This window comes from Rhinolophus sinicus, chromosome X, assembly GCF_036562045.2.
Source record: "Rhinolophus sinicus isolate RSC01 chromosome X, ASM3656204v1, whole genome shotgun sequence".
NCBI classification, from domain to species: domain Eukaryota; kingdom Metazoa; phylum Chordata; class Mammalia; order Chiroptera; family Rhinolophidae; genus Rhinolophus; species Rhinolophus sinicus.
This window is the reverse complement of record NC_133768.1, coordinates 36,270,014-36,296,352: the sequence shown is the minus strand read 5'-3', so window position 1 is coordinate 36,296,352 and position 26,339 is coordinate 36,270,014. Positions and strand designations below refer to the sequence as shown.

Below are 26,339 nucleotides of genomic sequence, written 5' to 3'. Positions count from 1 at the left end.
GTAGGTGCTTTTGCCTGTTTAGACCCCCCTGTGGGTGTGCTGCTTGTGAGGCTAATCAGGTTGTGCTCTGGTGTGGTCTGAAGCTGGCCTTTGGGTATGTTGTTTCTGCTTTCTCTTGGGATGGGCTCTGATGCAGTCCAATCTCAGTCTTCTTTATGACTCGTCCATGGCTACATGGTAGGAACTACAAAGCTATATGTGGTTGGCTGCTGCCCATGTTGGACCTGGAGGCATGTGGGGGTGGCCTTGTTCTGCACCAAGGCTGGCTGCCACCAGTATTGGACCCGAGGCAGCTTAGCAAAATACCCAGGGGCCCCCTAGGCCTATTGCCACCTGCTGGCTGCCTGTAAGACTCAGCCATTGAAAGAACCTCCTTAGTTGCACAGGCCAGGCTTTTTGACCCAGTATGGAGAGTGCCCTCAGCGATGCAACACCAGGTAGGCACGGCGGGGCCTGGGAGTATTACCAGATGTGGCTGGTGGTTTTTACAGCATTAATGCAGATTCAATTCTTGCACCAGTGCCCAGCCTGTGACCATTTTGCAAAGTGTTCTGAGAACACTGGAGCCAGACATTGCTTACCTTTTGCTCGCCAGCCCCCCAGTGGTACATACGCAAGAGAGGCTGCAGCATAGGATTTGGGTCGCTGCCTGTCCCCAAAAGCTCCCTGGGCTGCCTCAGGCTGTCTGCTGTTCTAAAAGGCTTATGTGCCTTGGGGGGCGGGGCCAGCCACCGCGATGCCAAGGGTACCCCTGGCAATGCAGCTCTAGGTGGGGTTCCAGGGAGCCTCAGGTGTGGGTGGTGGTTTTTACAAAGTTAATGCAGTTTTGGTTCTTACACTCGTGCTAGGTCTGTGACCATTTTGCAAAAATACCCTAAGGAAATTGTGGCCAGCCATCGCTAGCCTCAGGCACTCAGGTCCCTGTGAGCTGCCCAAGAAAGGCTGTGGAGCATGTTGGGTCACTGTACAACACCAAAATTTTCCCGGTGTGCTGGGGGCATTCCACTGCTATAAAAAGCTTCTGCAGCTTATGGGGCAAGACTGGGTGCTTAGTAGTCAAGAATGTTCCAGGCAATGCAGTACTAACTGTGTGGGGCGGGGACCCAGGGCGTCACTAAGGTGGAGTGTATGTGTGGATTTTACTACATCAGTGTGGTCTCAGATTTGGCCCTTTGATGGGAAGGTTAAACAGAGAAAAGATGTGGCCATCCTGTAGGCTATACGTGAGTCAGGCTTCACACAGGGATAATGGTAGCTGTCCCTCTACCCCTCTCCCTGGAGCTGCACAACTCCGTCTTTCCCTGTATGTCTCTGGCACCTCTCAAGTTGCCACCCCTCCACTGGAGACCAGGTGTGTGCAGGCTCTGTAAGATGGCGTCTGGATTTCCAGCCTCCTTCCATCTTACCAGGATGGGGAGACAGAGTCTTCACTGATTTTCTCTGCCAGATGTTGCAGGACCTCCCCTTACCAGCTCAGGACCCCTAGGCTGGGGAGCCTGGCCTGGGGCTGGGACCCCTTCCTTCTCCAGAGGGGACATCTGCCACTGAGGTGTCCCTTCAGCCTGTCCCATGTCACCACTCCTACCAGTCTCGATGTGGCTTCTTCTTTATATCCTTAGTTATAGGGATTCTATTTTGCTAGTGTCAGATGAATCTTGAGGTTGATTGTTCTATAATTTATTTGTAATTTTGGGATGTTGCAGGCATAGTGTTTACCTAGTCCACCATCTTTGACCTTATCCTGATTTTGGCCTTTCTTTCTTTTTTTTTTTTTTTTAAATAAATTGGTAAAGTCACTTTTTTTTTTTGAAGATTTTATTGGGGAAAGGGAACAGGACTTTATTGGGTAACAGTGTGTATGTACTTCCAGGACTTATTTTTCCCAGGTCAAGTTGTTGTCCTTTCAATCTTGGTTGTGGAGGGTGCAGCTCAGCTCCAGGTCCAGTTGCCATTGTTAGTTGCAGGGGGTGCAGTCCACCATCTCTTGCGGGAGTCGAACTGGTAACCTTGTGTTTGAGAGGAAGCACTCCAACCCACTGGACCATCCGGCAGCTCAGCTCAAGGTGCCGTGTTCAATCTTAGTTGCAGGGGCATATCCCACCATCCCTTGCGGGATTCAAGGAGTCAAACCCGCAGCCTTGTGGTTGAGAGCCCACTGGCCCATGTGGGAATCGAACTGGCAGCCTTCGGCTTTAGGAGCATGGAGCTCCAACTGCCTGAGCCACCAGGCCGGCCCGATTTTGGCCTTTCTTAAAGAATAATTTATTCTACCACATAGTAATAATAATAGGTAACACTTCTGTGCTGCTTATTATGTGACAGGTGCTGTACTAAATGCTTTCTATATATTAATTCATTTAATCTTTACCACAGTCCTAGGAAGTTAGTGCTATTATTTTGCCTATGAGGAAGTGGAGGCACAGATAGGTTAAGAAACCCACCTAAGATCGCATATTAAGTGTCAGAACCGGGATTTGTACCAGGCAGTTTAGCAGTTTCATCATGAGTTAAGATTTATAGTAAAACTAGCTAAGTTTGATCCCTTATTCTGCCTCTCTGATGCTTTAAGTTCTTCATCTGTGAAATTAGAATAATTTAGGAGATTACTGGAGGGAAAGTGATTTCATATAGGCTAAACAGCCAGTAAATGCTCAGTGTTATTAGTTCCATTCACATCCCTTCACCACTGGCCATGTTGAACTTACATTTTCTGGGTCTAGAAAGCATTTGTGTAACTCTGGCTGGTCCAGCAGCTGTTACCATCAACTTTGAGATCTTTGCTCTCATTGAAATCTTCTTACTTGACTCTACCCTTTCTGGATGTCTCTCTTCTGGAATGAGGGCAATTGGAGTAGGATTAAAAAACTTCCTGGGTATATATATACCCCTTTAATTTTTCTTCTCATTATTATATGTGGTTTTATACTTACCTATATTTTATCTTATTTCAGAAATGGATTTAAGGTGAGTTACTAAGATGCAAAGAATTCTATAACATAACATGGATTGGATATACAAATAATAAAAGTGAGAGAAAAAATAAAAGTAGGAAAGAACCATGGATCTAGGGTAAAGTTGACACAGAAGAGAGTATTTATAAACTCTAAAGTCGTGGGCATTAAGTAGACGTCATCCACAGGCTGGCTCTTAACTTCCTAGTGGTCAGCACAAAATAGGAGACCATGAGTATGAAGCAACAATAAACCAGTTGCTTAGGAGAAGGAATCTTAATGCAAATCCAGAGAAAGACATTCTCCACTAGCCACTCACAGAGTGGACCCTCTGGTGGCTATGTGGTGTTCTCAAAAGGATACCTATATGACAGCCAAGGACATGAGCTCCAGGTGGCTGTTTCTGACACCATTCCTCAGAACTAAACAGTAGCATTCCACCAGACTACTGTTCAGTCAAAGCAATTCTGTAAGTACATTGATCATGCGCCATGGCTCAGAAGATGAACTTCCTGAGGTCCAGCTTAACCCGGAGTGCAAAGATGCCTCTTGCTAACCTCTAGAAGGAGAGGAGAGGAGAGTGCAAGAAGGTGGGACCTAGGAGAGGTATCAATCATCTATTGCCACAATTTTGCTGTATAATAAATGACCTCAAGATCTCAGTATCATGCAAAATAAGCATTTATTAGCTCACACATCTGTAGGTTGTCAGGGGTCTGTTGGTCTGGGCTAGGCCCTGCTGGGATAGCTCTATTTCATGTCTCTCATTTTCCCTCAGGGAGTACTGGGCTAACCTGGGTATGTCATTCTCATGGAGATGGCAGAAATGCTGTCAGGGAATGAGAAATATGGAAGACCTCTTGAGGCCTAGACTCAGAACTGACACACCTTGGCTTCCACATCATTGTATTGACCAAAGTAAGTCCTGTGACTTACCCCGTTGTCAAGGAGCAGGAAAGCAATTGTGCCACTTTAGAAGGTGGAAGAAGAAAGTCACATGGCAAAGGGTGCAGATGCAGGGAGGGGTGAAGAATTGAGGGCAGTGATACAACATCCCACAGAGGGAATACAAATGACTTTGGGAAAAGCTCACTACCTGCTGAGGCATGGAGTCCCTCTCCCCCTCCCCTGCTCTCGTTGTACCTGCTGCCATCCTGCAGGTCTGTTCAGCCTGCAGGAAGTTTGGGCATGCATTGGCTGTGGCTGCAACTAGTCACTGTTGCTGCAGATCAGCTCTGAGCAAACTGGACTCTGGGAGTGATCATTGAGAGGCTTGGGAGGGACTGTCCTCTAGCACATGTTAGAGCTGCTCCCTCCCACCCGGAGTAGAGAACATGACCTCTGAAGTATCAGGGAAGTTGGTTTGTGACTCACAATCAGCTTCCCCATTTTCTTTTATCTTAATTGATTCTTGCTCATTTTTCCTTCATTTTTTTTAATAAGTAGAAATGTCAAACTCTTAATATATGAACATATTTACTTTATTTTTTGATTTAGAGCCATTTATGCTTTAAAGATGATGATACCAGCATATGGATTTCATGTATGACTTTTGAAACTTCTATATTTAGGCCTGGTATTCTGTGGTAATACACTAATATTCACTGTAAAATTAAAATACAGAGTGTTTAAAACAAGGAGCCAGGAATAAGTTCTCAGACTCAAAATGATTTCTCATTGACATTGCAAAGTTTAAAATTTCTAGCCACTGTCAAAATGTAGTTGGGTCAATTGCCTAGGTTGTGTCTATGACTTCTGATTCAGATAAATGATTTAATCCTCATCCCAGTGCTGCCCTCTCCCACTCAGAATTCTTCATAGAAGACCAAAACAAATCCAAAAATAGACAACGACAATAAAATGTAAGAAATTTTCCTACTTCATATTCTGATAAGGAAATGAATCATTGTATTCATTGATGGACTTATATTTCTTCCTTTTCTGATTCATTTTCTGGCATAGACGACCCATTGTCCCCATGACAGGCTGTTAATTGAACATAAGCCAAAGAAGCTACCCTGGAGCCTCTATGTGATTACGTGGTCATAGGGAAGGGCCACTGTAAGGGTTGTGCAGATTCTGAACTGCCCAACTCTGGGGACAGTGTACGTGAAGAACCTCTTTTGGAGTCCCTTTATCAGTGGTGGGGGTATTGGGACAAAGCTCCCAGCTTTTACTCTGCCACTTATCCTCTTCTTTCCCTATCAAACCCTCACCCCACATTTGACTTCTTGGACTCCAAATCAAAAACTTGTCTTTTTCTCTCCCTTCCACCTTCCCTCCCTCTTTTCCTATTGACTTGGGCATATTTATTGAGGATGGACATAGTGGGATCCCCTTTTTCTTTTTTTTAAATTTATCAGGGTGACAATTGTTAGTAAAATTACATAGATTTCAGGTGTACAATTCTGTATTACATCATCTATAAATCCCATTGTGTGTTCACCACCCAGAGTCAGGTCTCCTTCCATCACCATATATTTGATCCCCCTTACCCTCATCTCCCACCCCCACCCCCTTACCCTCTGGCAACCACTAAACTATTGTCTGTGTCCATGAGTTTTTCTTTCTCATTTGTTTGTCTTGTTCTTTTGTTGTTTTTGGTTTATATACCACATATCAGTGAAATCATATGGTTCTCTGCTTTTTCTGTCTGACTTATTTCGCTTAGCATTATACTCTCAAGATACATGCATGTTGTCACAAATGTTCCTATATCATCTTTTCTTACTGCCGAATAGTATTCCATGGCATATATATACCACAACTTCTTTATCCATTCATCTATCGAAGGACATTTTGGTTGTTTCCATGTCTTGGCCACTGTAAACAAAGCTGCAATGAACATTGGAGCACACGTGTCTTTATGGATAAATGTTTTCAGATTTTTTGGGTAGATACCCAGGAGAGGGATTCCTGGGTCATAATGGCAATTCTATTCGTAATTTTTGAGGAACCTCCACACTGCCTTCCATAATGGCTGCACCAGTCTGCATTCCCACCAACAGTGTATGAGGGTTCCTTTTTCTCCACAGCCTTTCCAACACTTGTTACTATTTGTCTTGTTGAGGATAGCCATTCTGACTGGGGTGTGGTGATATCTCATTGTGGTTTTGATTTGCATTTCTCTGGTGACTAGTGATGAGCATTTATTCATATGTCTATTTGCCATTTGTATGTCCTCTTTGGAGAAATGTCTCTTCAGGTCGTCTGCCCATTTTTCAATTGGGTTGTTTGTTTTTTTGTTGTTGAGTTGCATGAGTTCCTTGTATATTTTGGATATTAGCCCCTTATCAGAGGCACTGTTTGCAAAAATCTTCTCCCATTCAGTTGGTTGCCTCTTTATTTTGTTGATGGTTTCTTTTGCTGTGCAGAAGCTTTTAAGTTTCATATAGTCCCATTCATTTATTTTAGCTTTTACTTCCATTGCCTTTGGAGTCAAATTCATAAAATGCTCTTTGAACCCAAGGTCCATAAGTTTAGTACCTATGTTTTCTTCTATGCAGTTTATTGTGTCAGGTCTTATGCTTAAGTCTTTGATCCATTTTGAATTAATTTTGGTACATGGTGACAGATAGCAGTCCAGTTTCATTCTTTTGCACGTGGCTATCCAATTCTCCCAGCACCATTTATTGAAGAGGCTGTCTTTCCTCCATTGTATGTTTTTAGCTTCTTTGTCAAAAATTATCTGTCCATATTTATGTGGTTTTATTTCTGGGTTCTCAATTCTATTCCATTGGTCTATGTGTCTGTTTTTCTGCCAATACCGTGCTGTTTTGATTATAGTAGCCCTGTAGTACAAGCTAAAGTCAGGGAGTATGATACCTTCAGTATTGTTCTTTTTTCTTAAGATCGCTTTGGCTATTCGGGGTCTTTTGTGGTTCCAAAGAGATCTGATGATTTTTGTTTATTTCTTGAAAAAATGCCATTGGGATTTTGATGGTGATTGCATGAAAGCTGTACATTGCTTTGAGTAATATGGCCATTTTAACTATGTTGATTCTTCCAATCCATAAGCACGGAATGTCTTTCCATTTCTTTGTGTCTTCTTCAGTTTCTTTCAAAAACGTATTACAGTTTTCAGCATATAGGTCCTTCACATCCTTGGTTAAGTTTATCCTAGGTATTTTATTCTGGTTGCTGCAATTGCAAAAGGAATTGTTTTTTGTATTTCTTTTTCTGAGATTTCATTGTTAGTATATAGGAATGCAATGGACTTTTGTACATTGATTTTGTAGCCGGCAACTTTACTGTATTCGTTGATTGTTTCTAATAGCTTTTTGGTGGAGTCTTTAGGGTTTTCTATATATAGCATCATGTCATCTGCAAAGAGTGATAATTTAACTTCTTCATTCCCAAATTTGGATGCTTTTTATTTCTTTCTCTTGCCTGATTACTCTGGCAAGGACTTCCAACACTATGTTGAAAAGCAGAGGTGATAGGGGACAGCCCTGTCGTGTTCCTGAACGTAGAGCAAAGGGCTTCAGTTTTTCACCATTAATTATGAGATTAGCAGAGGGCTTGTCATATATGGCCTTTATTATGTTAAGGTATTTTCCTTCTATACCTATTTTATTAAGTGTTTTAATCATAAATGGATGTTGTATCTTGTCAAATGCTTTTTCTGCATCAATTGATATAATCATATGATTTTTGTCCTTTATTTTGTTTATGTGATGTATCACATTGATGGATTTGCAGATGTTGAACCATCCTTGTGCCCCGGGATGAACCCCATTTGGTCGTGATGAATAATCTTTTTAATGCATTGTTGTATTCAATTTGCTAGAATTTTGTTTAGGATTTTTGCATCTGTATTCATCAGAGATATTGGTCTGTAGTTTTCTTTTTTGTGCTGTCCTACCAGGTTTTAGTATCAGGGTAATGTTGGTCTCATAAAATGAGTTCGGGAGTACTGTCTCTTCTTCAGTTTTTTGGAAGAGTTTGAGCAAAATTGGTATTAGATCCTCTTTGAAGGTTTGGTAGAATTCACTAGTGAAGCCATCTGGTGCCAGACTTTTGCTTTTGGGAAGGTTTTGAATGACTGATTCAATTTTGTTACTGGTGATTGGTCTGTTTAGATTTTCCAGTTCTTCATGGTTCAGCCTTGGAAGGCTATATGTTTCTAAGAACTTGTCCATTTCTTCTAGGTTATTGAATTTGGTGGCATATAGTCCTTCATAGTATTCTTGGATGATCCTTTGTATTTCTGTGGTGTCCGTGATAACTTCCCCTTTTTCATTTCTGATTTTGTTAATTAGTGTCTTCTCTCTTTTTATCTTAGTGAGTCTAGCCAAGGGTTTGTCAATTTTGTTAATCTTTTCAAAGAACCAGCTCTTTGTCACATTAATTTTTTCTATTGTCTTTTTGTTCTCTATTTCATTTAGTTCTGCTCTGATTTTTGTTATTTCCTTTCTTCTGCTGACCTTGGGTTTCACTTGTTCTTCTTTTTCTAGTTCTTTAAGGTATAACATGAGGTTATTTATCTGGGATTTTTCTTTCTTGAGATAGGCCTGTAATAATATAAATTTCCCTCTTAAAACTGCTTTCACTGCATCCCAAAATTTTTGGTAGGATGTATTTTCATTGTCATTTGTTTCTATGTATCTTTTGATCTCCCCTCTAACTTCTTCTTTGACCCAGTCCTTCTTTAAAAGTATGTTGTTTAATCTCCATGTATTTGTGTTTTCTTGCTTTCTTTTTGCTGTTGATATCCAATTTGAATGCCTTGTGATCAGAGAATATGCTTGGTATGATTTCAATCTTCTTAAATTTGCTGAGGCTGATTTTATGTCCCAGTATATGGTCTATCCTTGAGAATGTTCCATGTACACTAGAAAAGAATGTATAGTCTGATGTTTTAGGATGAAGTGCTCTATGAATGTCGATTATGTCCATTTCATCTAATGTGTCATTTAGGACTATTTCGTTATTTATTTTCTGTTTGGATGAGCTGTCAATGATGTATTTAAGTCCTGTAGTATAATTGTGTTTTGTTCAATTTCTCCCTTTAGTTCTGTTAGTAGTTGCTTTGTATATTTTGGTGCTCCCTGATTGGGGGCATAAATATTGATGACTGTTTTGTCTTCTTGTTGTACAGTCCCCTTTACCATTATGAAATGTCCGTCTTTGTCTCTTGTTATCTTTTTCACTCTCAAGTCTGTTTCATCTGATATTTATGGCTACACCTGATTTAATCTGGGTACCATTTGCTTGGAGTGTCAATTTCCACCCTTTCACTTTGAGTCTATGCTTGTCCTTGTAGCTGAGATGTGTCTCTTGGAGACGGCATATGGTTGGGTTATTTTTTTGATCCAATCTGCTACTCTGTGCCTTTTTGTTGGTGAGTTCAGTCCATTTACAGTTAGGGTGACTATTGATACGTGAGGATATCCTTTCATTCTATCTTTAGTTTTCTGGTAAGGCTGTGTCTCCATTGTTTCTTTGCCTTTCTGTTGTTGTCTATTATTTCTGTGTGGTGGTATTCTATGATGTTTTCCTCTGTTTCTTCTTTTTTTACAGTATATATTTCAGTTCTGGATTTTTTTTTTGAGTGGTTATCCTTAAGTTTATGTAAAAGTAAGTTTGATATTTAGAGTATTCCATTTTCTTCAGCACGCTTACTTTCTCCATTCCCTTATTCCAGTTCAGGCCTTTACTCTCCCCCTTTTGAGTTTTGGTTGCCCCAAATGGTCCCTGTTGATGGTGGTCGAATAGCCTCCTTTAGTATTTCTTGTAGCGCAGGTTGTGTTTTAGAAAATTCCCTCAGCTTCTGTATGTCTGGAAACGTCTTTATTCCTCCTTCATATCTAAAAGATTTCTTTGCTGGATATATTATTCTTGGCTCATAATTTCTCTCTTTCAATAATTTGAATATTTGGTTCCACTCCCTCCTGACTTGTAGAGTTTCTGATGAAAAATCTGATGATAATCTAATGGGCTTTCCTTTGTAAGTTACCGTCTTCTTTTCCCTGGCTGCCTTGAGGATTCTTTCTTTGTCGTTGATTTTAGACAGCTTCAATACAATGTGCCTTGGAGAAGGCCTGTTGGGATTGAGGTAATTAGGTGTTCTATTTGCTTCTTGGATTCGAGGATCCAGTTCTGTCCACAAGTTTGGGAAGTTCTCATCAACAATTTGTTTGAATATATTCTCTGTTCCCTTCTCTTTCTTCTCCTTCTGGTATGCCCATTATTCTTATATTGCTCTTTCTGATGGAGTCAGAAAGTTCTTGTAGAATTCTCTCGTTTCTTTGAAGTCTCAAGTCTCTTTCTTCTTCCATCTTTGTCATTTCCAGGTTTCTATCATCGATGTCACTGATTCTTTCCTCCATGTGGTAAACTGTACTACCTAAGCTGGTTATTTCATTCTTAGTTTCTTCTATTGACTTCTTATCTCCAGAAATTCTATTTGGTTCTTTTTTTAAAGTTTCAATCTCTTTCGTAAAATGCTCATGTTGTTCATTGATTGTGTTTCTGAGTTCATTAAACTGCCTTTCTGTGTTTTCTTGCATCTGTTTGAGTTTTTTCAGAACTGCAATCTTTTATTCTCTGTCATTTAAGTCACATATTTCCATATCTTCAAGTTCCTTTTCTGGAGACTTTTCACTTTCTTTCTGAGCTGTGTTGTTGCCTGGTTATTCATTGCAATTACTGATTTATTATTTCTCTTCCTAGACATCTACAGGAGTGGGTTGTGCAACAGGTGATAGAAAGAGGTCTTTCTTTTTTTTCCCAGTACTTGTTGCTAGAAAGTTTTATTTTCTGTCCGACTGCAGCCTTTTTTTCTGTCTCACATGGTAGTGCTATGTTTTCTCTGCACTATTCCAGCGTCTCACACAATGGGGGGATTCCCTGGGGGACAGGCTTCTCCTCTGTTAATATTTCGCCTGTGTCACAGGGCGCAGTGTCCGTGTGAGTGTCCGGAGAGCTTTTGCATTTCCAAAGCTCTTCTTGCACCAGATTTAGAGCTCGTGTGTTTCAGCAGTTCTGTTTACTCCTGCCGGGATCCGCCCAGATAGTTGGGGCCAGGGGCGTGGTGAGTTGTGAGAGGTGGCCCAGAACAATGGTGGCGACCACCACCACAACCGGTCCTGCTTCCATAGCTCCCTCCCCTTTGCCAGAACTAGTTGGGCTGCGAATCTGTATCTGCGGTTCACAGTTGTCACAACAGGAAATATTCTGTTCTTTTCGTCTGACACTGCTACTGTATCGCTTGTAGCACCGGGCAGGTGGGGGCGGGGTGAGCTCTGGGAGGGGAGGGAGGGGGCGGCTAGTCTCAGTGCCTAAAGCTTCCGTTCTCTGCTCGGCAGTGAGGGCTTAAACCACTGTTTTCAGCCTTTTGCCCTCAGTCTTTTCTCTGAGGTCTTTGCCATGAGCGTTGGGTTCAGCCGTGTTATATGCTGCCCCCTCAGTCCTATGGGCCATAAGCGGAGCCCTAGCAGTTGGAATCCTTCCCTCTCCCATAGCTTCTGTGGTTGCCGGATGCAGCGAGTTCGGAGCCCTGAGCGAGGTCCGCGTCCTGCGCCCACAAGGCTCCGTCTCCACACTTCTCCCTTCCCCCCCACCCACTCGCGCGAGTCCCCCACCTTTAGGTGAATTCAGTAGTGGGCCTCTTCATCTTGCCTGTCTGTTGTGCAGTGAGTCCTTTGTGGAGTTGTTGTTGTTTGATTCATTGTAAATTCCAGGGGAGCTTTACAGAGGTTCACCTCACGCCTCCATTTTGATCCCGATCCTCCCCCTTGTTCCTTAATTGTCCCCTCATACACATACACACATGCCCATCTGTAACAGAGCCTATGGAATTTGGTGAAGGACAGCCACATGCCAGTGCCCTTAGTGCACTCGAGACCTCTTTGTAAGGTTGACTAATCAGAGTAAAACTAACTGTGCAGTGTAGGGGGGGATCCATGCATGTTGCAAAAGTGATTTTATTGCATGAAAAGTTGTATTTTGTTTGTTTGTTTATGTATTCATTTAATTTTAGAAACTAGTTATGGTTGCAACCAGATGTATAATGGTCTCAGCAAGGGCAGGCTATTTTGAGAAGCAAACAGATCAAAATATGGAAAGGGTTGTATTAAAATATGCAAAACACATATTTTCTGAATTAGAAATTAAACAGGAGGCATTCATAAGAGACTGAACATTACAGACAACTAGGTAATAAACCAGGTAAATGCTTTTAGAAACATCCCCAAACAGACAAAAATGAGAAAGGGATTAAAACAATGAGAAAGAAGAAAGCAGAAATAGAGGTAGAGAGGGAACTGGACAAATGGATCTTAGGTAATAATAAAAGCTAATTGTTTTAGAAAAATTATTCTCGATGCTAAAAAAAATGTATCTGAAAAATGATAGAACTCAGTCTATTCCAAGCAAAATATATTAAAAGAGATCACTGGAAATACCTTGGTAAAAATTTAAAGGATGTAGTTAAGGAAACAATCATAAACATCAAAGCAAAACATGCACAAAACAAAGCTTAAAAATACCACCACCAGCAGCATAACCAATGACCTAAAAACCAAAAAGATATGGCCTCAGATAACACAAGGAGACAATGGATTAAATCTTCAGTGCTTTGAGGGTAAACCAATTGGGGACAAGTTGTTTTTTGTACATGGGGATAATGTTTTTAAATCTTCAAGAATATAGTTACTTTAGTATATATATATAGTTTCTTTAATAAGTTACTCAAAGCAATGCATTATTTTATTAAATTATTCCAGAAAATGAAGAGAAAAATCAGAAATTAAGAACTCAAGAGACATATTATTTATATAAAAATTTGATAAAAGCTCATGAAATATCTAATAACAGAATTATGGTGTAACATTTTGGTTTTACAAGAAAATGTGATAGCACAAACTATATTAGTTAAATGAAAAAAAGCAAACTATAAAATGTTTACAACTATTAAGAAAAGAAGACAATTAAATACCAATGCATCAGAAAGAGACTGCGTAGAAATGTGTGGGGAGTGTGTATGGCCTTTCTCTTTCTTTTTTCCCCCTTGGTTTTATATGTTATCCAAATTCTCTATAATTAGAAATGTGTTCCTTTTATAATGGAATAAAGCCAATAAATTTTACAGTTTAAAGTGTGTTCAGAAAGAATTAAGAATGTGATTATAGTTTTTTGGTATGAGTAAGTCTTGAATTACTAAGTTGATTGTAAGCACAAGGTGGGCACAGCTCTGGTCTTGTGTTCAGCCCATTATATGATCAGTAAATACCTGTGGGTTTATGTGGAGTCACCCTCCATGTAAGGCGCACCCTTACCCTCCCTTGTCACAGGGCTCAGCATGACCTCTAAAACATCTGGCAACCAGTTAGAAAGTTAAAAACGGAAAGCTGAACAAGTGAGGTTTGCTTGGAGACAAATAATCCCCAAACACAGCATGGGTGTTAATGAAAAGGAAGATGGCAGAAAATGAATAAATTTGCTTGTAAATGAAATTAATATTCATTCCTTTCTGCTCACATTGCAAGTTAATCATGATCATCCAGACTTCCATTTGCTGTTCCCAAAAAATCTTGATGTTTTTTAAAAAACAAAAAACACTGTTGTCGTAGCTTGTTTAAATGCACCAAATTGTAGAAAAATTACAGATAAGCGTTTTAAAGGGTTTCTCAAATTGTACCTCTATGAAGAATACTATTAATAACATACAGTAATTGCTATGAAATGCATGAGAGTATTTCATTTTGTTTGGCTGCAGTTAAATAGCCCCAAAGTAGAGTGCACCAAGACTTACCAGATTTCAAACTAAATACAATAAAAATTACCATGTACATTCCACTACATGTCAAAATAGAAAAAGCCATAGAATTTGATGTGAATTGAAGACTAGAGCAGTCACCAAGAGAATCTAGAAGCTGCTTACATTTATTTGGAATAAGAAAACAGGGTCAATGATTTTCAATGTAGACGTACTTCTGTTCAAGAGACTATATTTTAAAAAAATCAATTTACAAAGCAGATGAATTTGGCAGTGATTATTTGTACTGTCAAAAGATTCTTAAGGTTCCAAAGGACTTATTTCAGGGTTCAGTGTGCTTGCTTGTTATTGAGAACTTGACAGAAATTAGGAGAATTTAAAGCTAAGGTGTTAGGTGCCATTACCAATTAAAAATGACCAAAATGAAGATAGAGTATATGTAATAGAGAGTGAAAGAGGGCATTTCATTTGATATCTAAGAATTACGCATCTGTGCAGCTTCTCAAATATATCCATTATATAAAGGAAGGCACAACTAGAGTTTATTAATTTATCACTTCAGAGTGAATCCTGAATATGACTATTTAAAACAAAGAACTGGAAGATCTAAATAGACTGGTCAACAGTAAGGAAATTGAAACAATTTTCCAAAACCTCACCAAAAGCAAAGTCCAGCACCAGATGGCTTCACTATTGAATTCTACCAAACATTCAAAGATGATTTAATACCTGTCATTCTCAAACTCTTCCAACAAATTGAAGAAAAAGCAATACCTCCTAACTCATTTTATGAGGCCAACATTACCCTGATACCAAAACCTGGTAAAAATAACAGAAAAAAGAAAACTACAGACCAATATCTCTCATGAATACAGATACAAAAGTCCTAAACAAAATACTAGCAAATGAAATACAAAAATACATTTAAAAGATCACAGTTAGTGGGGTTCATTCCAGGGACACAAGGATGGTTCAACATGCACAATTTGATCAGTGTGATACACCACATAAACAAAATAAAGGATAAAATCATGATTATATCAATGTGCAGAAAAAGCATTTGACAATATACAACATCCATTTATGAATAAAACATTTAACAAAATGGGTATAGAGGGAAAGTACTTCAAGATAATAAAGAACATATACAAGAAACCCTCAGCTAATACCATACTTAATAGTGAAAAACTGAAAGCTTTTCCTCTAAAATCAGAGCTGTCCCGTCACCACTGTTACTCAACATAGTATTGGAAGTCCTAGTCAGGCAAAAGAAATAAAAGGCATCCAAATTGGGAATGAACAAAAATTGTCACTTTTTGCAGATGACATGATTCTTTATGAAGAAAACTCTATAAAGACACCACCAGAAAACTAATAGAAACAATAAACAAATACAGTAAAACAGCAGGATCCAAAATCAGTGTACAAAAATCCATTGTGTTTCTATATTTCAGAAAAAGAAATGAAAAAAAAACCACACAATTCCTTTTGTAATTGCAACAAAAAGAATGAAATAACTTGGTATAAACTTAACAAAGGATGTGAAGGACCTATGCACTGAAAACTATAAGATATTACTTTAAAAAACTGAAGGCACAAAGAAATGGAAAGATATTCCATGTTCATGGATTAGAAGAATCAACATAGTTAAAATGGCCATATTACCCAAAGCAATATACAGATTTAATGCAATCCCCACCAAAATCCAAATGGCTTTTATTTTTCATTTTAATACTTAATCCAATATCCAAAATATCATTTTAACAAGAAAAATGTATAAATTATCAGTGATAATTTACACTATTTTTTACCATAGTAATCTTCCCAAGTTCAATGTATATTTTATAATTACAGCACTTCTCAATTTGGATTGGTCACATTTCAAGTGCTCAATAGTCACATGTGTGCAGTAGCTACCATATTGGACAGTGCAGCTCTAGGGTTCTGAACAAAGATTCCTCAAGTCTGAGGAGCCAAGAGTAAGCTGAACTATGTAGAGGAGTGATATGCATTTCTCCATGGTGGCCGCTTTCTGCACTGGAATGTACAAAAATGGGCAAAGGGATGCATGACTGCTTTGTGTTAATATGTTCTTCTGGACTATGCATACACTGGTTCAGCTTGCAGTAAGGTTGCTGGATAATACACTGTACCACTCTCTCTTCTGTGATTGCAGTTACCTTTAGGCAAAAAAGGCCTGAGCATTCTTGTCCAGTGGAGAGAGTCCCTGGGAAGGAGAGGGACTGTGTCTTAGCTCTTTCAGGGTTTGGCCCAAGGGGCACGCTAGTGAAATATGGCTCAATAAATGATGATGGAGGTCTACAAATAGTAAATGGCATTCAGAACACAGACAAGATGAAAGACTAGTGTGAAATATTTACACTCATACATTTGTGTGTTACAGAATTTATCCAAATGGCATTTTTTTTAAACACACAATGGGATTTATAGATGAAGTAATACAGAATTGTACACCTGAAATCTGTGTAATTTTACTAACAATTGTCACCCCAATAAATTTAATTAAAAAAAAAAAAGAAATAGAACAAAAAATAATCAGATTTGTATGGAATCACAGAAGACCCCTAATAGCCAACGCAATACTAAGAAAACAGAACAAGGCTGGAGATATCACACTCCCTGACTTCAGCTTGTACTACAAAGTGACAATAATCTAAACAGCATGGTATTGGCAGAAAAAGAGATACATAGGCCAATGGAATAGAATTGAAAATCCAGAAATAAACCCACATATATATGGGCAGATAATTTTTGACAAAGGAGCCAAAAACATACAGTGGAGAAAAGAAAGCCTCTTCAATAAATGGTGCTGGGAAAATTGGAAAGCCACATGCAAAAGAATGAAACTAGACTGTTAGATCTATCACCATTTACCGAAATTAACTAAAAATGGATCAAATATCTAAACATAAGACCTGAAACAATAAACTGCATAGAAGAAAACATAGGTACTAAACTTATGGACCTTGGGTTCAAAGAGGATTTTATGAATCTGACCTCAAAGGCAAGGGAAGTAAAAGCAAAAATAAATGTGTGGGACTATATGAAACTCAAAAGCTTCTGTATAGCAAAAGAAATCATCAAGAAAACAAAGAGGCAACCAACTAAATGGGAGAAGATATTTGTAAACAACGCCTCAGATGAAGGACTGATATCCAAAATATCTAAAGAACTCGTACAACTCAAGAACGAAAAACAAACAATCCAGTTATAAAATGGGCAGACGACCTGAACAGACACTTCTCCCAAGAAAACATAAATGGCCAACAGATATATGAAAAAATGCCCAACTTCACTAGCTGTTATGGAAATGGAAATTAAAACCATAATGACATATCACTTCACCCCAGTTAGAATGGCTGTTATCAACAAGAGAAATAACAAGTGTTGGAGATGTTGTGGAGAAGAAGGAGTCTTCATACACTTATGGTGGGAAAGTAAACTGGTACAGCCACTATAGAAAACAGTATGGAGGTTCCTCAAAAAATTAAGAATAGAATTACCATACGACCCATTAATTCCTTTCCTTGGTATCTACCCAACAAATCAGAAAACATTTATCCATAAATATATGTGTACCCCCATGTTCATTGCAGCATTGTTCATTGCAGTCAAGACATGGAAACAACCAAAGTGTCCTTCAATAGATGATTGGGTAAAGAAGATGTGATATATGTGTGTGTGTGTGTGCATGTGTGTGTGTGTGTGTATACACACGCACACACAATGGAGTATTACTCGGCCATAAGAAAAGATGAAATACTGCCATTTGTGACAACATCGATGGATCTTGGTATTATCATGCTAAGTGAAGTAAGTCAGACAGAAAAAGTCAAGAACTATATAACTTCTCTCATATGTCGTATGTAAAACTGAAAGCAACAAGTGAACAAGACAAAGAAACAAAAACTCATAGACCCAAACAACAGTTTAGTGGTAACCAGAGGGTAATGATGGAGGGATGTGGTCGAAGAACATAATAAAAGGGGGTCAAAGATGCGGTGATGGAAAGAGAACTGACTGTGGGGTGGTGAACGCACAAGACAATATATAGAGGATGTATTATAGAATTGTACATTTGAAACCTATATAATTTTGCTAACCAATTTAATAAATAAAAAAGATGGAAACCCCTGACAGATGCTCCTCTAAAAATAAATAAAAATAAAATAAAACAAGTGTACTATTTTCCTTTTACATTCTGCAGATAAATTCTATGATTTTATTTATAAAAAACATTTCCCCCTTTTTTTTTTTTCAAAGTAAAGTCTCTTAACAGAGGTAACTTCCAGTTTAATACAACTTGAAACTACAGTAACCCCTGTAACACGGTTGTTAGTTTCCTAAAAAATGCCGTGTTATGTGAACCTGTGTTATACGAAACAAAGAACTAGTACCAAAAAAAAGGGGGGTAGGGTCCAAAAATTAAAAATATACTATTGTATTTTTATAATTAAGAGAAATTATTAAAGCAACTTTCACCAAAAGTATAACATGTGAAGATATATTAAATAATGTTTTCTTCATCACCACCACTAAGCACCATTAACTGAGGGCATTTTCTTTTTGACAAGATATCCTCATCCTCTGAGCTTAATACTCCATGAACAAAATGGATTTAAAATTCTAATAAATTTTAAAATTCTGCAGTCAAATCTGATATGAAATCCATGCTCGAATAAAAAATTTCAAATGAGATATCTTTTGCTCTTAAAAGCTCTTATTCTCCATGTTGTTCAGGGATTTCCCTAATTTCAAATGAGGTATTTTTTGCTCTTAAAAGCTCTTCTTACGCTCCATGCTGTTCGGGGATTTCTTTAATTCTCAAGCCATGTTCTAGGATGCCGTGTTGTACGAAGTTTTTCCCCAGTTCTCAAACCGTGTTAGAGCGAAACCGTGTTATAGAAATGCCATGTTATACGGGGGTTGCCTGTCTCTTCACTGTGGAACTATGAGAATAATAAAAATTGCTTATAGTTTATTGAGTGTTCATAGTTCCAGGCACTATGCTAAATGCTTTTCATACCTTGCTAACTTAACCCTCATTTTCTTTTATTCAGCAAACTATTTATTATAGAGTGCTTACTATTTGCCAGGGGCTATTTAAAGTCTTGGGGATTCGGCAGTGAACAAAACAGACCAATATCCCTGACCTTTGTGGACCTTATGTTCTAATGGGGAGAGAAAGACAATGCACAGAATAAGAAAGTAAATGATATACTAGGTTGGAGAATGATGAATTCCCCTGAGGAAAAGAAAACAAAGAACGGGTTACGGAATGACAGACTTGTAGGGGAAGGATTCACACTTTTTAAAAGGATAGTCAGAGAGGTCTTCATGGAGAAGATGACACTTGAGCAAAAGAGAAGATGGCCTACAGGAGGTGAAGGACCAGACTGTAACCATCTTGGGAAAAAGCATTCCAGGCAGAGGGAATAGCAAGTGCAAAGACCCTGAAATTGGAACATGCCTGGCTTGTTTGAGGAAGAGCAAGGAGTGTAGTGTGGTGGGTGCAGAGGCAAAGAGAGGTGACGAGGTCTGAGAGATACCAGAAGAGAGGACAAACCACGTCAGGTCTGGTAGGCCATTATGAGGCTTTTTATGAGGCCGTCATGAGACTTCAGGAGAGATGGCAAGCCCTCAGAGGGTTTTGAATGGAGACGTGAAATGATAAAACTCACATTTTGACAGGACCATCCTGGCTCCTGTGGTAAAATAAAATTCTACGAGACAAGTGATCTTGGCCAGTTACACAGATGAGGAACACGGTCTCAAAGAAGTTAAGTAATTTACCAGAGTTCCCATTTATTAGTGAATTAATGGGACTGGAATTTTAATCCAGGACTGTGTAATTCGAAACCTCACACTTGTCTCTCTGAACCACACCACCTCTCAATTGCAAACAGGTTTGTGACCCAAGCTGGAGTAGATGATTTTCTTTTAGTTTGCAGTGACCTCTTTTTTCCCTTTTCTCTGGAGTTCCTTGGCTTCTCTGGCAAGGCTACCATGCCGCACAACTCCAGGGGACACTATTTATACCATAAGTCTATAAATGTACTCTGTGGAGGTGGGCAGTGCCCAGGCAAAGTGGCATTATGTAATGACCGTGTTCTCCAGTGAGGTTGAAGAGCTTTGTAAATGGTTTTGAACTATGATTAGGCCGGTAGCAAAACCTGCTTGGTCAGACATTTGTATTGGCCCTTTTTTGATATACAAGGTGTGATCAAAAGATAGGGCGAATGTTTAAATAAATAAAAAATTATTACAGGGGCGACCAGATGGCTCAGTTGGTTAGAGCGCAAGCTCTGAACAACAAGGTTGCCGGTTTGATTTCCACATGGGCCAGTGAGCTGCACCCCCACAACTAGATTGAAGACAACGAGCTGCCGCTGAGATTCTGGAGGGGCAGCCAGATGGCTCAGATGGTTAGAGTGCAAGCTCTCAACAACAAAGTTGCCGGTTCAATTCCCACATGGAATGGTAGGCTGCGCCCCCTGCAACTAAAGATTGAAGATGGCAACTGGACTTGGAGCTGAGCTGCACCCTCCACAACTAGATTGAAGGACAATGACTTGGAGCTCATAGGCCCTGGAGAAACACTATTCCCCAATAATAAAAAAAGTCATTAAAAACAAATTTATTACAGTAAAAGACGTATTGCCATTAATCCCCCTCAGAATACACCCCCTCACTTCAAACACACTTATCCCATCGTTCTTGCCACTGTCTGAAGCAGTTCTGGAAGTCCTTTTTCATTCATGTCTTTAGTTGTGCTGTCGTGGCTGCCTCAATGTTGGGAATAATTTTGACTTTGGGGAAGAGCCAGAAGTCGCATGGTGCCAGGTCCGGTGAATAAGGTGGATGATGGCACACTGTAATGTTTTTATTAACAGAAATTGCCGTATCAGAAGCGATGTGTGACATGGAGCATTGTCATGAAGGAGGATGAAACCATTTGCCCCTTTCTTGTTAATGTGTTGTTCTTGATGCATGATTTATGGCACACTTTAAAACACATCTTCTCTCAACTGTAGCTCACATGTGACTGACTACACCGAATAAGTTGAAACTTGTCACACACTGTTACTGAGGTTTGACTCACTGCTTCCCATATTGAAGATCCCTGTCTTTCTGTTGGATGGCACTCAGCAGCAGCATTCACTGTACTTTTTTTTTTATAATTTGCGTTTTATTTTAATTTATTTTTTAATAAAAGTTTATTGGGGTGACAATGGTTAGTAAAGTTACATAGGTTTAAGGTATACAATTGTGTAATACATTATCTGTATATCACATTGTGTGTTCACCACCCAGAGTCAGTTCTCCTTCCATCACTATATATTTGATTCATTTTACCCTCATCTGCCATTGCCCTCTCAAGATTTTCAGTTTTGATATTTCTATTTTTTGTAAGAAATGGAAAGTCACTGATAACATGATCTAATTTATATTTTAGAAAATCACTTTTGGGAGTGAGAATGAATTGAGGGTGTGAAGATGGAAACAAACTTGGAAGCGATAAGCCAGTTAGGAGGTTATTGGATCAATCCAAGGAAAAAAAGACTATGGTGGCTTAGACCCAAGTGCCAGAGGTGGTGATGGAGAGAAGTAGGCAGATTTGGGGACTGTTTTGGAAGCCATGCCAGCAGCTGTTGAATTGGATATGTACACACCATATTTTTTGATCACACCTCATATCTTTCCATTTCTCCTTCCTCTGACACATATTCTATCAGCTGCCTCTTCCACCGTCTGCTGTCTGGGAACACACTAATCCAACAGTATGTCAGGATGGGATGTAACTGATGGTAAGGCAGGGTTTTCTGCTTTGTATGGGCAGCCTAGGCCGACAAGTGTAGGAGAAAGCCTGAGGGAGTATAGGATGTGAGCAGGTGTGTGTCTGGCTTCTGATCAGATGAAGTGAAACACATTTTATTTGATGAATATCATATTGAAGGAAATGATAAAGGGTGCTACCTAATTGTCATTAAAATTGTGACTTGGTTTAATTTAGCCTCAACCAGTTTTTCTTCTAAGCCTTAGAGCCCAAGGTTTACACTCTTGAGCCATTGTTTTCTTCGAAACTAAATTTGTTCAGTTTGTATGAAAGACATTGCTAACCACTAAACTATTATCTGTGTCTATGAGTTTCTGTTTCTCATTTGTTTGTCTTGTTCTTTTGTTGTTTTCAGTTTTATATACCACATATCAGTGAAATCACATGGTTCTCTGCTTTTTCTGTCTGACTTATTTCGCTCAGCATTATACTCTCAAGATCCATCCATGTTGTCACAAACAATGGGATTTATAGATGATGTAATACAGAATTGTACACCTGAAATCTATGTAATTTTACTAACAATTGTCACCCCAATAAATTAAAAAAAAAGAAAGACATTGCTTAGACTTAACAGTTCAATATGTAAGAAAATGCTCTGAGATCCAGAACTTTAAAATGAAGTTTCGATTTACCATTACTTGACTGGGTGACTTGAATGGAATTATGTCTCGTAAAACTGTTTAGTGCATTTCATGTTTCAGAATTCTGCAGTTACCTCAATATCCTAGAGCAGTTTGGCATTGTGGTTTTTCTTTCTTTCTTTTTTTTTTTTTTTTTTTGGAGTCTTGTAACTTTAATTACAAAAACAGAGAAAATCATGGCAGTATTCCTTATAAGATTAACTAAATAATATTGTGAGGATCTGTATAAAATATTAATGCAAAGAACATAGTGCAGTGTTGGGTAAAGGCAAAGGTGACTTGGTATTTGAATCTTTGAGATTTGCAATAGTGATCACAGAATACTTGATCAAAAAAATTACAGCTGCTTTTAAAAATGCATGTTTATTTCCCTTAAATGATTGGGTAGGAAGTACCAAGATGAGACTTTGCTCTCAGACCTTATTTCAGGTTCATTTTGAAGGTTTAGGTTAGGAAGACCTATGTTTGATGGAAGTTGGCTTTGTTTCTGTGGCTGCTGCTAAGCAAAAATGGAGTATGCAGAAAATAAGTTGGTGAATCTTCAATAGATTAAACATAGAATTGCTGTATGACTCAGCAATTCCATTCCTGGGTATATGTACCCAAATAATTAAAAACAGGTGTTCAAATAAAAACATTCCATGAATGTTCATGGAAGCACTATTCACAATAGCCAAAATGTGGAAACAACCCAAATGTCCATTGATGCATGAGTAGATAAGCAAAATGTGGTATATCCATACAGTGGAATGTTATTCAGCCATAAAAATAAATCAAGTACTGATACATACTACAACATGGAGGAACATGAAAACATTATGCCAAACAAGAGAAGCCTGACACAAAAGACCACACTGAATGATTCCATTTATATGAAATAACCAGAATTGTAAAATCTGCAGAGATAGAGAGCAGATTAGTGGTTGCCAGGTGGGGAGAGGGCTAGAGGGAAGGAGAAAAATGCAGTGACTGCTTCTTTGGGGTGCTGAAATATTTTTGAACTAGGCATAGGTAGTGATTGCACAACATGATTGTACTAAATGCTAATGGTGGCAGCCACTTGAGTTCTGCAAGGCAAGCCTTGTACTTCCTGGTTGGGATCGCCCGTGCCAGGACCTGCCTCGTTTGGGTGCAGCGGCCACACTGTCAGCCACTCTGGGGCTCCTGTGGTGTTCTGTATAACTGAGGGCAGTTTTAAGTCTGGGGCAGCTTGTTTGAAACTCACATAAAGCCATGGAAAGTCATGGAATACTGAGCTGTTTAAAACCCAAGCGTACAGAAACCCAGCAGGTATAAACTTTAACTGCAGTGAGACCAGGATAAGTTCAGTTTATCCAATGAAAAGGAAAATAAACTTTTATGATCTGATGTTGCTAGAATAAGTTTAGTTAAAGGTGCGTGGAAAGTTTCTTGTCATTGCCGCACACGTTCTTTTCCCTGATCCTTGGGTGCATGCCACTTGTTCTTCACACTGTTTTCTACCCTCAAAAGGAAAAAGCTTTCAAGTGCTTGTTTCTCTGATGATGAAAGTAATATTTGATTATTACAGAAATTTGAAAAAAGACTATATATGTTATGTATGTGTCATATATATATACATACATATGTATGTATGTAGCATATATATAACATATATATAAATCTCAGCAATCAGATATTATGCTATAGATGTTTTGGCATATATCCTTCCAGTCTTTTTTTCTATGAATATACATGTACCCGTATCTTCACTTCCATCATACTACAGTTATCAACATAGCATGAACATCTTTCATACCATTATTTTATTGTGGTAACAGACACATAACATAAATTTACCATTGGTGACATTTAGTACATTCACAGTGTTCATGCATGTATCATGACTGATTATTCCATGACCATTTTCTAAATGAGCTGGGGGCTTTCCTTGGAGTAATTTCTCCATGGTCACTTAGTCCTCTGTCAGAGATGGTTGGTAACTCAGGGTTTCTGAAATTATTTTCTCTTACTTATTTATGCTGGTCAGTCATAGCCCTAAAGCAGAGGTCATGGATGGTAAAGGGAATAGAGGCCTGTATAAAATCAGCTCAGAACCAACTCCCTTTGGAAGTTTTCCCTGATTGAGTCCCACTCCATCCAGTCACTCTGTCTCCTGTGTCCCAAAAGAAGAAGGTCAGAATAGAACACAGGAGCATGGGCTTTGACTGCAAGGGTTCACATTCTGGCTTTCACGACATTGGGCACATTCCTTAACATTTTTGTGCCTTAGTGTCCTCATTTGTAAAATGGGGATAGTAGTACACCTTCTAGGCCAGATGAGATGATCCATGCCAAAAGTACCCAGCAGCACAAGACCTGGCACATAGCTTGTACTCAGCGAATGGAGAGGTTTCTTATTACTCAGTTCATTCACGTGGCCCTCCCAGTTTGTGGTTTTGAGAGCTCATCTGTATGCTTGGACAGCCCAAATAGATTATAGACCCTGAAAAGTTCAGATGCCAAAGTGACTGTACAGTGCTTTCCACACAGTGAGCCTCTGGCCAATATTACTGATTGACTGTCTGAACCAAACTAACTTGCTACAGTTGTGGGGTCTTCCTGGTTGAATTTGGCCTTCATTTCCCGTTAGAAAACAAGACAAAAGAACAACAGCAATAGCAAAACAGAAGCAAAGCAAAACGAAAAAACCCCCAGAAATTCCAAGAAGTGGATGTAGGTGAAATGCAGTTCTTTCAGATAGGTCAACATCATAGCTGTGGGCTTTCCTATACTCTAAGGAAATTCTTAACTAGGAGGACTTAGAATTATTAAATGATAATTACAATGACAAGAAATAAATAAAAGAACTAAAAACCATTATTCTGAAAGACCAGTCTGTAGCAGAAGAACACATAAAATCTTGTATTCCCTCATTTATTTGTGATTCTTAGGAACTGAATTATTTCCAGTAAGTAAATTTTCTTGAAGGTGGAAGCTTATTCATTTAACTAGCATAACAGTTTGCCTTTTAACTATTTTGGTGTAATTCTTTCCAATGCATGCTGCATGGTTTATAGCTTTCATATAAAGAAAAAATAATTCAGCCAATTTGTTAGGCTTTGACTCTTCATCGATAATATGTTGTTGTCATTTTTTTTTCAGTTTTGCCAAATAATCTCAGTTCCATTTGCCTTCTAAAGACTTAGACAACTGAACCCTTACACAGCTCTTTTCACATTTAACTTTTTCGTTGTTTTCCTCATTGGCAGAATGTGTCAGTTTTTACTTTTTACTACAGAAATGTGCATAATTGCTTTCCCCATCTCCAAACACCTTTCTAATTTACTGATCCCCAAATCTGTTAACTATTTTGTGTAAAGTAAGATTAATAGTCATTGCATGAAATCATGTATTTAGTGACAGGTTTTTTGACCATTCAAGTACTTAAAAAATGTACTTCCTGGTTGCAGCCCGTTATCTGGTAGACATTTGACTCTGGACAAAATGCCATTTTATTTATAAGCTGTAATGCTTATGGTTTTCCATTCTAGCACTGGTGTCTTCCTGCTACTCATAAGCTTATTAGAGAAATTAAAGAAAAATAATCATCTGTCCTCTCCACAGTTGGTAAAAGTTTTATAAAATGGGATTTGGTTATTTTTAATATAAAGAGAAGTAAAATATTCTTAGATATAATTACATGAGTGATTTTTCGTTTTCTTTACAGAGACATAGTGATGACTACAGCTGCTGGAAAACTCATAGAACAAGAAATTGTAACCATTGCACGTCACTACAGGGTGCCCGATGACCCTTGTCTAGACATGAATGTCCTAATTGCAGTGGCCCATGAACAGCTCAAGAAAAATAGTTTTGAGAATTTTGAAATACTCATTTATAGATGTGTATACCAAGATCGAGAAAAGTAAGCTTTTATTTTATTGATTTTAGTAAATCATTTAAGTTTCTGTGAACCTGAGTAATGAAGGAATTTATATATATATATATATATATATATATATATATATATATATATATATATATTTAATTAAATTTATTGGGGTGACAATTGTTAGTAAAATTACATAGATTTCAGGTGTACAATTCTGTATTACATCATCTATAAATCCCATTGTATGTTCATCACCCAGAGTCAGTTCTGTGAAGGAATTTATATTTTATTAAAAAGGGCAAAAAGAAAATTG

At 38.6% G+C, this 26,339-nt stretch overlaps 1 protein-coding gene across 1 annotated transcript in view; it reads left to right on the top strand.

Moving 5' to 3' along the window:
* The window catches only part of EFHC2 (EF-hand domain containing 2), a 269,975-nt gene that overhangs the window by 182,850 nt on the left and 60,786 nt on the right, over positions 1–26,339 (top strand). Inside the window, 1 exon segment of the mRNA XM_074323645.1 lies at positions 25,862–26,059. Coding sequence (XP_074179746.1) covers positions 25,862–26,059 — 198 coding nt within the window.